We start from the raw sequence: 15354 nt of genomic DNA on the forward strand, positions 1-15354 counted from the left end.
TCTTTACACTTCAGTCATTCATAAAAACCCAATCACCTGGGCTGCAGATCGTCGTCCTCCTGCTCTTGTCCTCACGTGGCTTTCCCTACCGATAACTCCTACGAACACATTTGCTTTTGGTGGTGTGGGAGAAGCTGCACAAGGAAATCAAACTTGCAAACTAATTAAACTTCTTGGTCTTGTTGAGTTACGAGTGGGAGATGTTGGCAGGGCTGGGAATAGATCTGATTCTCATCTCTCCTCTCAGTAGCCAGAGGACATGGTTAATTATGAAGTTGTGTGTTAATGTATTGAAATATCGCTCGGGATTTTAATTTCCTTTTTTTGTTGTTTTCTCTCCTTTGCCTCAGGGCGCTCCCAGGAGCTGATGGATTTGTGGTAGCTGGCTCCGGAGGGGCTGGAAGGAGCATGGTTAAACACCAACCCCTGCAGTACTACGAGCCCCAGCTATGTCTGTCCTGTCTGACCGGGATCTACGGCTGCCGCTGGAAACGGTACCAGCGGTCACATGATGACACCACCAAGGTGAGCAGGTGACAGCAGCTGGCTGGCACCTCTTCCCTGGGCTGCTGCATTGTAGGTCTTCCTTGAAAGTGTTAAATATTTGGGGTTTTTCTTACTTATTGGCTTGGAGGTTTGATGAGAGTCATTGACCCCATTGCAGGAGGTCTGAGATGTCCTCCCCACGTGGTTGATGTAGAGATGGGCACAGGGAGGTTGGTCATGGAGCTCCAGGGGATAGAATGTGCCCAAATCTGTCCATATTGTGGTCCTGGGGAACACTTTCCATGTGGTTTTTCTCTCCTTGCTCTGTGTCCTGCTGGTGCTTGCAGCACCCTTGGCTGGATCTGTAGGTCCTGTGTTTCTGCAGCATCTCTGCCTTTGTGGTGTGCCTTTAGTGGGCATGGTGGTATTTGGTCCAAGGGGCAACTTGATGATCTTGGAGGCCTTTTCCAACCTTCATGATTCTGTTCTTGCATGTGAAAATGAGTTTGTAGGTAGGCAACAGGGTGGGCTGTGGCTGCCCCATCCCTGCAAGTGTCCAAGGCCAGGCTGGACAGAGCTCTGAGCAGCCTGGGATAGTGGAAGGTGTCCCTGCCCATGGCAGGGGATGGGACTGGATGGGCTTTAAGGTCCTTTCCAGCCTAAACCCTTCTGTGGTTTGATGGAAGGCAACAGAAGGTGAGAGCAAGCTGGGGGTAAATGGGAAAACTGTTGCAGGTGACTCTTCCCTCCCCTGGATAAACATAGATTGTACGAGCTCTGGCAGAGGGAATCCGGGCAGTGAGGCTCGACTTGTACCTCCTCTCTTGTTCTGGGCTGGGAGATGAGGTCTTGTGATGTGTTGATAGGAGAAGTGTGAAAATATTGCTGTCAAAGCCCCCCCGTTACATCCTCTGGGCAAGGAGTTTGTATCACTCTTCTCTTGTACTCCCGTGTTGCCTGGGATGTTTTTTTAAGTGTGCTTACAAGTTAAATTTTGGGGTTTTTTTTTCTTCTTTAAATCTCATTTCATCTGGAAGTGCTCCCTGGAGACCCTCTGGTTGCCTTCTGAATGCTTAATTTTGCTCTGGTATCGCTTGGCTCCTCTGTTCTGTTTTTAAGTCTATAACCAGGGATCTTCTTGGCTCTGGAGTGCTTTTCCTCTTGGAAAAGCAGCTGTGAAGGAGCAAACAGGGCTGTGTGGCAGACCCTGTGCCAGAAATGCTCCTGGTTGTGAATTGCAGCCATTGTTGGTGGTGCAGCTTGGCCAGGAGCTCCCCTGTGAGTTGGAAAGTCACGGCTTGAGTTTGTGCAGCCCAAAACAAATTTCCTTTTGCAGAGTAGGAATGTTGGTGCTGTTTTCACTCTGCTTTCAGCCTGGCCAGCTTGGTCTGGGTGACCACTTTGAGCCAGCAGAACATTACAGTTCTTAGCTAAAAATTTACAGGAAAGTTGCCATGAATTTTTTCAGTGAAATCTGCCTCTGCTTGCGCTACCAAAAAATATCGATGGCAGCTTTCCAAGTCTACTTGGAATTTCCATTGGTTTTTTCCTAGTGCTGGAAAGGAATTAGTTGTGTTTAAAGGTAGCTGATCCAGGCATAAAAATATGTCCAGTCTGAGCTGCTCTTTTTAAAGTCTGTGTGAGGCCTCAACTTCCACTTTGGTGAAAGAGAGATGGAGACAACAGCAGAAGTAAGAGAAGAAAGCCTAAAACGAGCTGCAGGCTGTGCAAAACAGAGAAGCCGTGGCTGCCCCATCCCTGAAAGTGTCCAAGGCCAGGTTGGACGGGGCTTGGAGCACCCTGGGATAGTGGAAGGTGTTGCTGCCCACGGCAGGGGGTGGCCCTGGATGGGCTTTAAGGTCCCTTCCAACCCAAACCACTCTGTGATTTTATTACTTTTTTTAAAAACACTGATCTGTAAAGGACAACAAAGAAAACACCACAGCTTAGGAGCCTTTTTACTTGACACAAAGGCAGTGACACAGTGATGAAAACACCTCTAGTATGGCCTAACATGTGACCTTATCCTACCTCAGCCTCTGTAAACCCAGCAGCTGTAGCATCACACATTTTCCTGAGCATAAAAATGGCCGTGGCACACCAGGGAGGTTCTCAAGTCTTGCAAAAATCCAGAGCTACCCGGAAAGGAAGGAACTGGACGTGCACGAGTTGTTTTCCTACTTTTTAATTCTCAGCAAGCAAGTCCTGCTTTCAAAGAGGAGTTTCTAGTGTAGACCACAGCGTGTTTATCTGCTTTTCTTGTTAAAGCATCAAACTCCCCAGAATGAAAGGCTTTCACCCCAATTTGGGGCATGACCCAGCCTTGCCTCTGTGATATCTTCAGCTGATGCCTGTGAATGTTGGTTGTCTGAATTGTGCTGCACCTCAACAGCCAGAATTTTAATGATTCCTCTCTTTTTTCCTTCAAACGAATGCACATCAAGCTTTCTACTCCACATTTAAAATTTACATGAGAATGAGAATTTTAATTGGACACCTGAGTTCTAGTTTTTCTGAGGCAGTTTTCTGGAATTGTCATTATCTCTTGCTTTACTCTGACCTTTGAGAATGGAAGAGTGGGGCTGAAGGCACACAACCCATACAGTCCAATCTCCTTTTTAAATTTTGAACGTTTGCAAAATTCCTTTTTTCTGTTGTGGGCCCTCAGCTTTAACAGCAAGACCCCCTCTCACATTTATCTTTTAAATCTTTAGTGCTTTTTTAAATGAAAGACACATGAAGGAGGAGAAAATGGTCTTGCTGAGATTCAGATCATTATAATCTCTGTAGCTGGGGTGAAGAAGGATTTTCTGATCAAACCACAGCTTGTTCATCACATATTCCACCAAGGATATTATGAAGTCAGTGCATGGAACCATTTTTTTATTGCTTCCAAACCCCTGTTGTTTGTACACAGCAAATATCCCACCTTGGAAATGAGAGAGGGGAAAGAGATTTCCTGCCAAAGGAAATGGCAATGATAATTTTTTATTCTATCCAGTAAAAAGAAGAAGCCACTCTGATTGACTGGCTGGGCTGAGCTATCAAAGCATGGTCTTTCTGTACATCACAAATCTCCTAATCCTCTTCTTAATTGCCAGTTGTCTGAACTGTGAGCATGTGGGAGGGGAGATGAGGGGAAATATCCAATAAAGCCTCTCCCTGCTTTCATCTGCTGCTGCTCATGTAGCTGCAGATGTATAAACGAGATCCCAACCCCTTCCCATGAATTGGGCAGTCCCTGTTAGGATTTATGCCCTTCAAGTGAAATGTGTGTGATTCAAGACAGTCCATTTGGTTAAATGCATCATGTGACCTCCAACTGAGGCTTCTGATGGCTTTTTGGGGTCCTTTTGTGCAAAGATAAATGAGGAGCTGTGATCCATCAGCATAATGAATTGCAGAGCTGTGTCTGGGCTGCGTGTATTAATTCACTCTCTGGTGAAATGCTCTTGTAATTCCCGCTTGGCCAGAGCTGTGAAATGACCTGAACAGATGATCTCAGCCACAGGCTTTGGAGCTGGGACTTTGTCAGTGCTAATTCCCAAACGGCCAGAGGTCACTGGTCACAGAAATTGCTTGCTTTGCTGAAATCTGCTATTAGAGGATGGGTTAATTTGCCCTTTTCCATGTGTTTTTCAGTTTGTGAGTGTTCCAGACCGTAGGCCTGAGGGCACAGGAGCTTTTGAGGGGAAGAGGCTCTTTCAAGGTTGTTTGATTGGAGGTTGGGCACTGAAGCATTGGATGCTGCACGTTGGCCGTGACCAGTGATTCAGAGCTGAGTCCCCATGAATGGATGTGTCCAATCATGTTGGCTTCATGGGCTCAATGCAGGGAAATCCAGTCATTCCATCAAATATAGATGTGTTTTTTCCTTATTGTTCCTGAAGGTGCCCCCCTCACTAGAGGGGGCTGGACCAGATAGCTTTTAAAGGTCCCTTTCAACCCAAACTATTCTGCTTCTATGAATCTGGTTTTTTTTTTCCCCTTGATGCTTGGAAATGAAAGCAAAACCTGTTTTGGCTTGTTTAGGGTTTTACACATCACTTAAACATCCTTTAAAATTGGCCTTTGAGTCCTTCATTTGACAGGGAGGCTGTGAGGTGGATGCTTATCCAGGGAAGCTGTTTGGGATCCACGTGTCAGCTGAGCCAGGCAGGAATTGCATTTGCTGTGTGTGGTGCCATCAGACCAGACTTTGCCGGGGTGTTACTGGGTCTGACTGGGAATGGCCTTTGTGATTTTGGCCTTCGTGAAGGAGCAAGACCTCTCTTAGACAGGGCAGGGTCCTGTAGAGGACTGGCAAGGAGCAGAGAGTTTTTCCAGCCTCAGGAACTCAGGGATTAACCTGCCAGGAGCTTGCTTCTCTTTGATTTCCACACCCTCACACAGCTCCTAGAAAGGCTGGGATGAACCTGGTGTTCTGTGCCCACGAGGTTCCCTATTTCGGCAATGCTGGTTTGAAGGATGGGAAATCCCACGTCCCTGAAACCCCAGTTTTAGAGCCTAATCTTGTGGTGCACCCTAAATATTGTCAGGGTGAGGCTGTTTGATTAATGCTTAATTTCTGGCGTAGTCCTGATGCAGGCAGAATGCCTGTGGGGGAGAGTCTGCAAAACCCATTGACTGTGGGGCCTGGGTTGGGATTATGGGCTCAGACTGGGGGATTAACGTGCCCTGGGATTTATAAAGCTTTAGAGGTGTCAAAGGTTTTTACTGCAGAGCATCTGCAAAATGGGGCTTTGGGCTCTGAACAGCCAGCACTGAACTGAGCTGCCTCTGGAGAAAGGGGGAAGAAGAGGGGACAAGGAGGGATTTTTGGGCCATGGTCCCTTAGAGCCAGCCCTGTGTTTAGCTGGCAGGTCCATCCCTGGGTTTTTCCGGGGATTTCTTTCCCCTGGACTCCTGGGTACAGCAGCACTCCTCCAGTCTCAGGACAGTGGTGCAGCCGCTCTTGTAAAATCTCAACTGGTTTGAAGGATGCCAAGTAAACTCCTGGTTTAACCCACATGGCAAAGCCTTTCCAGGCTCCCCCTGTGAGTTCCCTGGACTGGTTTTGACTGGGATACAGTTAATTTTCTGCGCAGCAGCTGCTATGGTGCTAAATTTTGGGGGTTTGACTGTAACAGTGTTACAGCTAATGCTGAAGATTGTTTACACAGCATCAAGGTACAATATTTTCTAAATTCCCTCCAAGAAGGGGAGAAATGAGGTGGTTTTTCTTCTTGTTTTCCTAAACAAGCATTTTTCTTCTCAGCTGTGTAGTTGTCACAGTTAGACTTTTACAATTGAATTATCTAACTCCTTTTCCCAAAGAGGCAGTGGGAACCTGTGAGCTAATTAATCCCAGGGTAATTCATTGTGTCTCTCTTTACTCTGATATTTAGTCCTTTCCCAGGGGTGGAGCCATGAGTGTGAATTTTGAGGAGAGAAAAGCGTAGAAGTGAAATGGCATTAACATCATGGGAGGTTGACTTGTGGGAGTCTTGATGTCAGAAGTTCTCTCTCTGATCTTGACAGAAGAGTGAAAAATTGTGGCCCTTTTCCAGAGGAGACTGGATTCTTCTCACCCAGAGGGAAGTGAGCCATGCCCTTGCTGCCCTTGAGTTGGACTCGCGTGATTTCCTTTACATTTGGGGTTGCATTTGCCAGTCTCCTGCTTCGCCAGCTCTGCTTTTCCAGCCTCTCTCGTGAATTCCCAGGTGTCCTGGAATAGATCCAAGGACGGTTGGGCGGTGACAGAGCAGAAAATGCTGGAGAGCAGCTTCGCAGTGTGTCCTTACTGGGTGGCTGGATGCGCTGGGGGAGTGCAGGCGCCAGTGGAAAAGGCTTTTTTTGGTCCTTTCTTTTTTTCCCTATCCAAATAGAAGGTATTTTTTCCTGTCTTTCAAAAAAGCACTTTGTGGAAGTGCCTCAAGGATGCTTGTGGGTCCAAAATGACCACGAAAATTACCTAGATAAGAAGGAAACCTGGCCCCCGTGGGAGTAAATGAATGACATGAAGGGGATAGGAGGGGAGCAGGATTAGCTTGTGGTGATGAGCCTTGAGAAGGGTGTGCAGAGGAAGAGGTGGAAGTTAGGAATAGTCTGGGAGTAAATCACAAACTGGTTTGGGTTGGGAAGGACCTTAAAGACCACCTAATTCCACCCCCTGCCAGGGGCAGGGACACCTTCCACCATCCCAGGCTGCTCCAAGCTCCATCCAGGCTGGCCTTGGACACTGCCAGGGATCCAGGGGCAGCCACAGCTGCTCTGGGCACCCTGTGCCAGGGCCTCCCCACCCTCAGAGGGAACAATTCCTCCCCAATATCCCATCCATCCCTGCCCTCTTTCAGTTTAAAGCCATCCTCCTCTGTGCTGTTATTCCAGGCCCTTGTCAAATGCCCTCTCTGAAATCATGGTCAGCAGGGAAGAACTTGGTAATACATGAAGGTGTGGCTTTCCTGGCACTCATCACAAGGCATTTCAGTCATCTGCCAGTCTGTTGTTTTGGAGAGGACTCTGCTGCCTGTGGGGTCTGGGTGGGGATCCAAAGTGCTTGGGTTCCAGGAATGCTTGTGGTTTTTGAATTGGGAACCTTTGTGCTGCTGACATGTCTTATTAACAAAATTGATTAGCAAAGCTGAAAAATATACTGACTCTTCTTTGTTGGCTGTGAAGCTGATTGGTGATTTTAATCTGTATTTGCTGTCTCATGAGTCCTTCTGGGAAAGGGAACTTGGATTTAGGGGTGTTTGGTTGCAGATTTAAGCTTTTTCTCCAGCTTGTTTCCAGAAGAGCTATGGCCAGGCTCCAAAGTGGGGTTTCAAGGGTATAACAGCAGCTGGAGATGTGCTTGTCCATGGCTGGAGGTTTTAATTACTTTTTGGTTGTTACTCTTTGTACTCATCTCAACCTTGAAAATTATTCTAACTTTTTTTTTTTTTTTTTTTTTTTTTTTTTTTTTTGCCTTTGTGCCATGTCTGCAGTGAAGTGTTAGAGAGAGAGAAGCTCATGAACTGCCCTGGGCCCATCATTTCCACCTGATGTGCAGTTCTGAGCCTTTATTTGGCAGATACTTATTTGCAGGTGATGTCAGCAAGCACTTGAGAGTCAATTGCCTTCAGTGAAATCAGATGAGGCCCTTTTCCAGGAAGAACTATGGAACAAAAAATGAAACAACTGAGGCTTGCAGCCAGTGACCCTTAGAAACTGAATCAGCTTCCTCGTGAGCTCTCCTGAAGATGGTTGTAAAGTCAAGGTTGACTTTTGGGTGACCAACAAGTAAAGTTTGGGTGGGTGGTAAATCACTTTGCATGTGCCAAAGATGGCCTTGGGTCCGAGGAGAGCAGCTCTTACCTCCCTGTCCATCAGTTGGGTGTCTGAGGCTGCTGGGCAGGGACCAGGCTGTGACAGCTCTTGATCTGAGGGGGATGTGAACAGCAGGAGTCTGGTGACTTTAACATCCCCTTTATGCAAAAGTGTCTTAGCTGGGCTAAAATTCCCAAAGTGATTTAAAACTCAGCCTTTTCAGTGGGATGAAATTAGCTGGATGCTTAGCAGAGGTAGAGGGGGGAGACCCAGCTCCTCTTCTCATCCCTTTTGGTAGGAACCAACCCTTCCCTTGATTGTAATCACAGAATGGTTTGGGTGGGAAGACACCTTAAAGATGATGTAATTCCAACCTCCCACTGTCCCAGGCTGCTCCAAGCCCCGTCCAGCCTGGCCTTGGGCACTGCCAGGGATCCAGGGGCAGCCACAGCTGCTCTGGGCACCCTGTGCCAGGGCCTGCCCACCCTCCCAAGGAACAATTCCTTCCCACTATCCCATCTAATAATGCTTGGGGGAGAGGTGGATGTTTTTGGTGCTGGTGACGTGTCGGCTCTTCCGCTGCCCCAGACTGCTCCTTTCACCACAAAGCTCTTTGGTTCTTGCTCACTGCTGTCCCTTCACGTGTGACGTTTTTTGACGTGACTTCTTGTGGCCTTTCTGGAAAAACAAACCTGGTTCCTGTAATTCAGAACTCGCTGTGGTGCCTTACTGGAGGCTTTGCTTACCACGCCTGCTTTGTCACCACTCAAACCACCCCACATCCTGAGCAAACCGGCCCTCTGTGACTGCGCCTCCTTGTCTGAGTGTTTTCCTTCCCCAAAAGGCTCAAGAGCATCAAGTTGTATCAGAAGTGGGGGTGGAACTTTTAGCTGAGCAGTATCTGGAAAGGGTCTCTCATTTCACTGCTTTTTTTCCCCTCGAGGTTGATGCAGAATTACTCTGTATGTGTTTGCAGGATTTAGTAGCTGTGTGCTCAAGTCTGACCAAACTATTTTGCTGCTCTTGTCTGCAGCCATCAGGGATTCCTGCTTCTCCAGCCAGAAGCGAGGGATAAACACCAGAAGGCAAAGAGGAACCTATGATGGGCCAGTGTCTGTCATGTGCTGGGCTTGCAATATCCAAGTTCTTGTGTGATGAGCCAACTGCAGCATTTAAATTACTCCCAGGATGGCTGATTGTTTATTTTCTTTCCCCAGCACTTCACCCTTGAGATTTAAAAAACAGTAATGAATAAATAAGCCAAGCTTCTGCCTCCTCTCCAGAGGGATGCTGGCTTTGGACACCCAGCCACTGCTGGGCCTTGTTGGTTTCCCTCTGGCAGTGCACCGAACCCGTTCAGAACTCTCTTAGGGAAAAACAGGTGAATGCCTTCCATATGTCAAGTATTAGAGAAATGCACGATTTCTGTGACTTGCACAAAGCATCCCCTTGTCTGGCAGATACAGGAACAAGTGCACCCTTGTTTCTGGGAAGCGAAGCCCTAACCTCCTGCTGGTAAATCTGACATGTCCACTGTTTCAGACAGCCTCTGTTCATGTCCCCTGTGCCTCTGGAGGCTGGGCAAAACCCTGATTTTATCAATTTTCCCCTTGAAAGAGAGGCATTTCAGTTTTTCCTTGCTCTAATTCTTTTTTTTTATTCTAGGCCTTCAGGTCACTGGGTTGCCACCAAAGCTGGCGCAGAAAGCCTTTGGCACATTAGCCCATTCAGTGGCTTTTGTTACCAGATGTGTCTCTGCCCTCTGGACCATCCTGTGGGATAAATAAGTCTGTGTTTTGATGGGGCAGCGTTTTGTGGAGCAAAATGCGAGCACTGAGGATTTTCCAGCTGGGTCAGACTCGAGGTCGTCCTGCCCGACATCCTGTCTGTGCCTGGGCACAGTGATGGGGCTGGGGAGGAGCAGGAGATCAGCCTGCTGGGCTCTGGGCTCCTTCCTTCCCCCTCCTGCCTTTGTGCAAGCAAGGGTTGAATAAAGATTGGATGTTGGGAAGGAACACCCTCCTGTGAGGGTGGGGAGGCCCTGGCACAGGGTGCCCAGAGCAGCTGTGGCTGTCCCTGGATCCCTGGAAGTGCCCAAGGCCAGGTTGGACATTGGGGCTTGGAGCAGCCTGGGACAGTGGAAGGTGTCTCTGCCCATGGCAGGGGTGGCATTGGATGGACTTTAAGGTCTTTTCCAACCCAAACCATCCTGGGATTTTGTGGAAGAGGAGAGTGGAAAACTTAAGATACAGCCTAGGGAAGAGGAAGGGAGGATGAAGGGCAAGGAAATAAAGCAGTCCAGTAGTTGGATCCAATCTGATCCAATATTTGTCTGTTCGTCTTGATTTTAGTTATCTGATGTCCATCAGCTCACCTGAAGAGTGAGTGGAGAAACCTTTCCAGTTTAATAGATAAAATCTGACAAGTATCTTAATTGGAAAAAATGATGTTTTCTAGGGAGATTGCTTTGGGTGGTCACGTGGACTTCTTAGAGAGATAAAAAGGCATTGCAGCTATTCCTGAGCACACTCCCTCTGAGAAACAGAGAACTGGAGATGGTCCCAGGGACCTCCTTCTATATATTGTATTTTCATATACTTCTTAGTTTAGGATATTGTTCAGCTGCTCTGAGCCTTTTGTAGGACTCAGACAGAGCTTACCTGTTTGGGAGTCGAAATTAATTCAGGATCATCACCTTTTGGCTGTATTTTTGCTGGATTTCTGCTGTTGTTGCTTAAAGATTTTCTGTTTGTTGGTTGCTTTTGTTTATTTTGTGATGAACTTGCCCCAGCTGGTTGGGATTTTGGGTCTGGTAGCTAAATAGTTGCCTGACAGCAGAAACACAGTAGGGGCGACATGAGCAGTGTCTGCCAGCCTGGGTCATCTTTGTAATGCTTGGCATGAAAAACAACCCAGGGCACCATTTATCCTCCACCAAACAGGTGAGCTGGGGAACGGGGCTCCTCTGAGAGCAAAAATTCCTTCAAAAGTCGCTGAGTTATTCCTCTTCTGTTTAATCCTGTTGCTGAGTCTGAAACACAACTTCAAGTCTTTAAAGCTTCCAGCCAACCTGGGAAATTGTGATTGTTTTTTTCCTTCCCTTTTTCCTTCCCTGCTCTGTGTTTCACTGGCTGTTCCTGCTGGGTTTACTTCCATCACCTCTGGCACCGGTTCCTCGCCAGGAGCCTGTCACTGTTTCCACAACATTTATAAATCTGTGAAAAGTTTGGGTTGGTTTTTTTTGCATATGTAGGAGCCCTCAAGCAGAGATCTGGGAAGAATTTTATATATTCAATTGTTTAAGGTGAACTTTATATTATTCTTATTTCAGGATAAGTAAAAAAAAAATTGCTTTTCTTGCTTTCTTTGAGTTGGACAGTTTATGATTGTGGAATGTGGGAATTCATTGGAAAGAAGAGTGAAGTGACAGTTAATTTTCACCAGCAGCTGTTGAAAACTGGGGTTGCTGCTGCTTCAAACTTTATTATTGGTCTTGTGATGGGAGCATTTGGGGATGGGGCCAGTCTGCCCTGTGCAAGGATATTAAACCAAATGGGAGGTGGCTTGGTGTATTGTATAAAAGGAAACTGAGAAAATCAAATAAAAATAATCCTTCTGCTCAGCCTGGCCTGAAATGGCAGCCAAAAAATTTAAAGCAACCTCTGCTTTTATTTTGGCATCTTAGCACCAGTTTCACTGGGGTGAGCCCACAAAGCTGAACAGAGGAATGGGTGGTAAATTAATTTCTTTGGGATTGAAGAAAAATTTTACTCAGAGTTGTCTTTTAAATAGTTACTCAGCTGGAGTGAGCCTCTTAAGGGTTTTAATTGTCTTCAGTGGGAATAACTAATGAAGAGATTGATGTGAGTGTGGTATTTGCTTTCACAAGCTTCAGATTTGCAAGAGTTCTTAATTGCAAAGCAATACCTAAAGGGGGATTCAAGAGTGCTGGAGAAGGATGTGGGACAAGGGATGGAGGGACAGGACACAGGGAATGGCTTCCCACTGCCAGAGGGGAGGGATGGATGGGATATTGGGAAAGAATTGTTCCCTGTGAAGGTGGGGAGGCCCTGGCACAGGGTGCCCAGATTAGAAATTAGGATTAGAAATTCTGAAACTGCTATAGGAACCAATCAATCACCTATAAAAAGGTTGGTCCTGCTCAGGGGCCACTTGGAATATTATCCAGAGCCTGGATATGAAGGCAAACCAGCTAAAAGTGCAGAGAAGACCCCTGTAAAACCTCCAGGTTAGCTGTGATTCCTGGTGGCATCAGCCCCAGTGCCACACGCCTCACCTCCAAACCAACAGGCAGCAGGCAGCACCACTGGGAAATGCTTGAGCACATTCCCAGGTTCCAGGGAGAAGGATGATCCCAGGGATTCAGAATTCATCACTGGTGACACCAGCAAGGTCTCTTCAATCCCAATCCATTCTGTGGTTCTGTGAAATGCTAATCTCAAGGTGTTTGGGGTTTTTTCTTTGTATTTTTCCCCTCATGTCCTTTCCTGTTTCAGTCTCAGAGCAGCCCAAACTGACCTGAACTGGGGGAACTGGCAGAAGAAGGAACTGGGAGCTGTTTTCTGGCCCTGGCTCTGTTGTGCATCTTTGCAGAAGCCCCTTCCTAAGTGGGGGATGTGCAGTCAGGGCACTCAGTCTCATTTCCGTCTAGAACAGAGCTGGTTCAGTGGGGTCAGAGGAACTAATGAGGGGTGTTTCCCTTGGGATTCTGTCCCAGCCCTCCATCCTCGGAGATAAATGTGTGCTGGGAAAAGGGCGTTGTAATTCAGCAGTGTGACATGCCAGCCTGGAGGCCTCTTGATAGCATCATAATTCAGGCAGGCAGAGTGCTTTGCCTTTCCTCTCCCCACTTCTGGAATGTGGGCAGAGCTGATGCAATGGATTTGTTGCCATTTCAACCCCCCAAGCTCTGATTTGGTTGTAGGATAATGCTCTTAACAACCCACACACTGAACTGTCACCACTTCTTGGGTGATGCAAACCCAAATGTTTGCATTTGGTGGTTCCTTTCAACCCAAGTTCCTTATTCAGGTTTCTGTGTGGGTTTGGGATTTGCCACTGTGTGCTGCTTTTTGTAATATCTGGTATTCCTCTGGGCTTTTTCTTTTTAATTGTACTCAAAGCCCTGAATGATGGATATGATGAGATGAACTAAATGTAGGCTTGGGGTCTGGCCCTCACCTCACCAATCTTTGCCTTCAAAGGTGTCAGTGTTTCTTCGTCACGTCAATGAAGTGGAAATAGACATTTTCAGTTCCCTTCCAGGGCGTAAAGGGGCTCCAAAAGAGCTGGAGAGGGACTTGGGACAAGGGATAGAGGGACAGGACACAGGGAATGGCTTCCCACTGCCAGAGGGCAGGGATGGATGGGATATTGGGCAGGAATTGTTCCCTGTGAGGGTGGGCAGGCCCTGGCACAGGGTGCCCAGAGCAGCTGTGGCTGCCCCTGGATCCCTGGCAGTGTCCAAGGTCAGGCTGGACACTGGGGCTTGGAGCAGCCTGGGAGAGTGGAAGGTGTCCCTGCTCATTGCTGAGGAGGTTGGACTGGATGAGCTTTAGAAGGTCCCCTACAACTCAAACTATTGTATATTCCCATGATTCTCACTCATTTTTCTAGAAAATCTTGCAAAATTTAGGAAAACACTTTTTTTTGCTCTGGAAAACAAGGCTTTCCTGGGCTGAATGTGTTCCTCCAAAGCAGATCCGTGTGAGAGCTTTAAAGCAGCTGCAGCTGGGGAAAAGTGATGGAGAGGTGACCCAGGCCTCACAGACTTGTCAGGATGTTTTAAGGTATTAAATCAACTGGTAACTGCTGCTGAACAATTATATTTTGCAGCAGGGTTAAAGTTGAGCAGTTCTTTGCCCTCTCTGTCTGGCTGTGATTCATGAGTTGATACACTGCCTGTGCTCCCAAATTGTTTTCCTTATCAATTACCACTTGTTCTCCAGCCTGTCATTTCACGGAAGCTGGCCCCAGTGGCATCCCAAGGGAACGCATTTGCCTCTGACGCTGCCAGCAGTGATGGATGGGCTCACCTCGAGTCAGGTGCTGCCTAGAAATGCTCCCGTCGCTCCTTTCAGAATGATGCTGGGCAGGCACATCAGACCCGATGGATGGGGCAGTCTGTTACTGCAGGGGTGGGGTTTGCAGCAGCTCCTGGTGGAGGCTGCAGGGAATTTCTGGTCGCTTTTCTGGGCCCTTTTTGGGCTTGTTTCTCTGCTGTGCACGAGATGCTCTTGGATCTGTTTTATTCTCAAATCTTGCACCCCCTTATTATTGAGGGCTTGTAAAGCACTGCAGGACAGCTTTGGAGATGAAGACTTGTCTTCCTCTCCTCCTTTCTGACTTATCTCCAAATGGGAATTGTCATCTTCCCCCTAAGATGCTGCTCTTACCTGTGCCTTGTAAATGGATCCCAGCGCCAACCTGGATACTGCACCCCAGGGAGAATCTGGGAAGCATCTGCTGGTGCTGGCACATTAAGTGGTTTATGAGCACTAAAACAGCTTTATGAGAAGCCAGCACTTAGCTTCTTATTAGTCCAGTGCCTCTGTGGCTTGAAAACAAATTAAATTTGAGATTTTCAACACTTGCAACCAATGTTTAAAGCTATTAGAGGGGTAAAAAGCTGAAATGGCCTCCATTATAATTTCACCACTGATTGAAGGGTTTTTCAGAGGTGGCAATAATGAATTTTTTAAAGCAACTTCTGGACTTGCCTTCTTCAGAAGCCTTCAGTGAAGCTTGGGGGGTGGGGTGAATGTGGTCGGTGAGAAAGTTCTCCCATCGCTGGTACTGAAATGCTCTGTGAGGTGAGGGGACAGTGCCTTTGAAGCCTCCAGGGTGTTTGAAGTCAGGAAAAGAAACTCTCCAGTTTTTCCACGTCTGCATTGCTTCCACCAGCATGGGCTTGTTCAACAGCTAATCTTGCCCTGAGTGAACTTTTTCTTCCTTTTTTTCCCCATTTCTTGGCAGTACAATGATTCATGTCGCTTTGTGGTTTTTATTTAATTGGTGCTCACCTCCTTCCCTCTCTTTTTAACCTGTTCTGGTTTTCTTCCTCTTTCTGTGATCTCCTTTTTCTTTTTTAATTTGCTTGAAAGGAGAGAAATACCCAAAATCTCTTTCCTAAGAGCTGCAGTAACACCAGACTGACTGCTCAAAGGCAACCCCTTTTAACTCAGGTATCTCATTTGCACCAGAGCTGGCTGAGGACAAGGAGTTCTTGTCCTCTTGTTCCTGATGATGCTGATTTAAAGACAACACCGGACTAAGAAAGAGATTTTATTTTGCCCTGCTCTGAGAGCTGTAAAGAAAAGATCTGGGTGACTTTCATGGTGCTTCTCAGAAACAGGCAGAGTGTTCCTTCTGCTATTCATGCTTTTTTTTTTTTTTTTTTCCTATTTTACTTTTTCAGAACTGACCTGCTCAGAGGCTGCTGGGTGTTAAAATTGGGTGGGAACTCCTGGTGGAGAACAGAAAACTAAAATTTCAGATATCATTGTTTCCTCTGGACATGTTTTGTCCTCCTTGGAGCAGGTTAAAGTTTGTGGATGC

General features: G+C 47.1%; 1 protein-coding gene across 1 annotated transcript in view; it reads left to right on the forward strand.

The window, feature by feature from the left end:
- Window positions 1-408: 408 nt before the first annotated feature.
- The window catches only part of GDPD5 (glycerophosphodiester phosphodiesterase domain containing 5), a gene marked incomplete at its 5' end in the record, with an annotated part of 59728 nt that continues 44782 nt past the window's right edge, over window positions 409-15354 (forward strand). The window contains one exon of the mRNA XM_082279470.1: window positions 409-525. Within this exon, the coding sequence (XP_082135596.1) occupies window positions 409-525 (117 nt within the window). The remainder of the gene's footprint in view (window positions 526-15354) is intronic.

The sequence above is a fragment of the Coloeus monedula genome (assembly GCF_965178545.1).
Source record: "Coloeus monedula genome assembly, chromosome: 3".
Taxonomy (NCBI): Eukaryota; Metazoa; Chordata; class Aves; order Passeriformes; family Corvidae; genus Coloeus; species Coloeus monedula.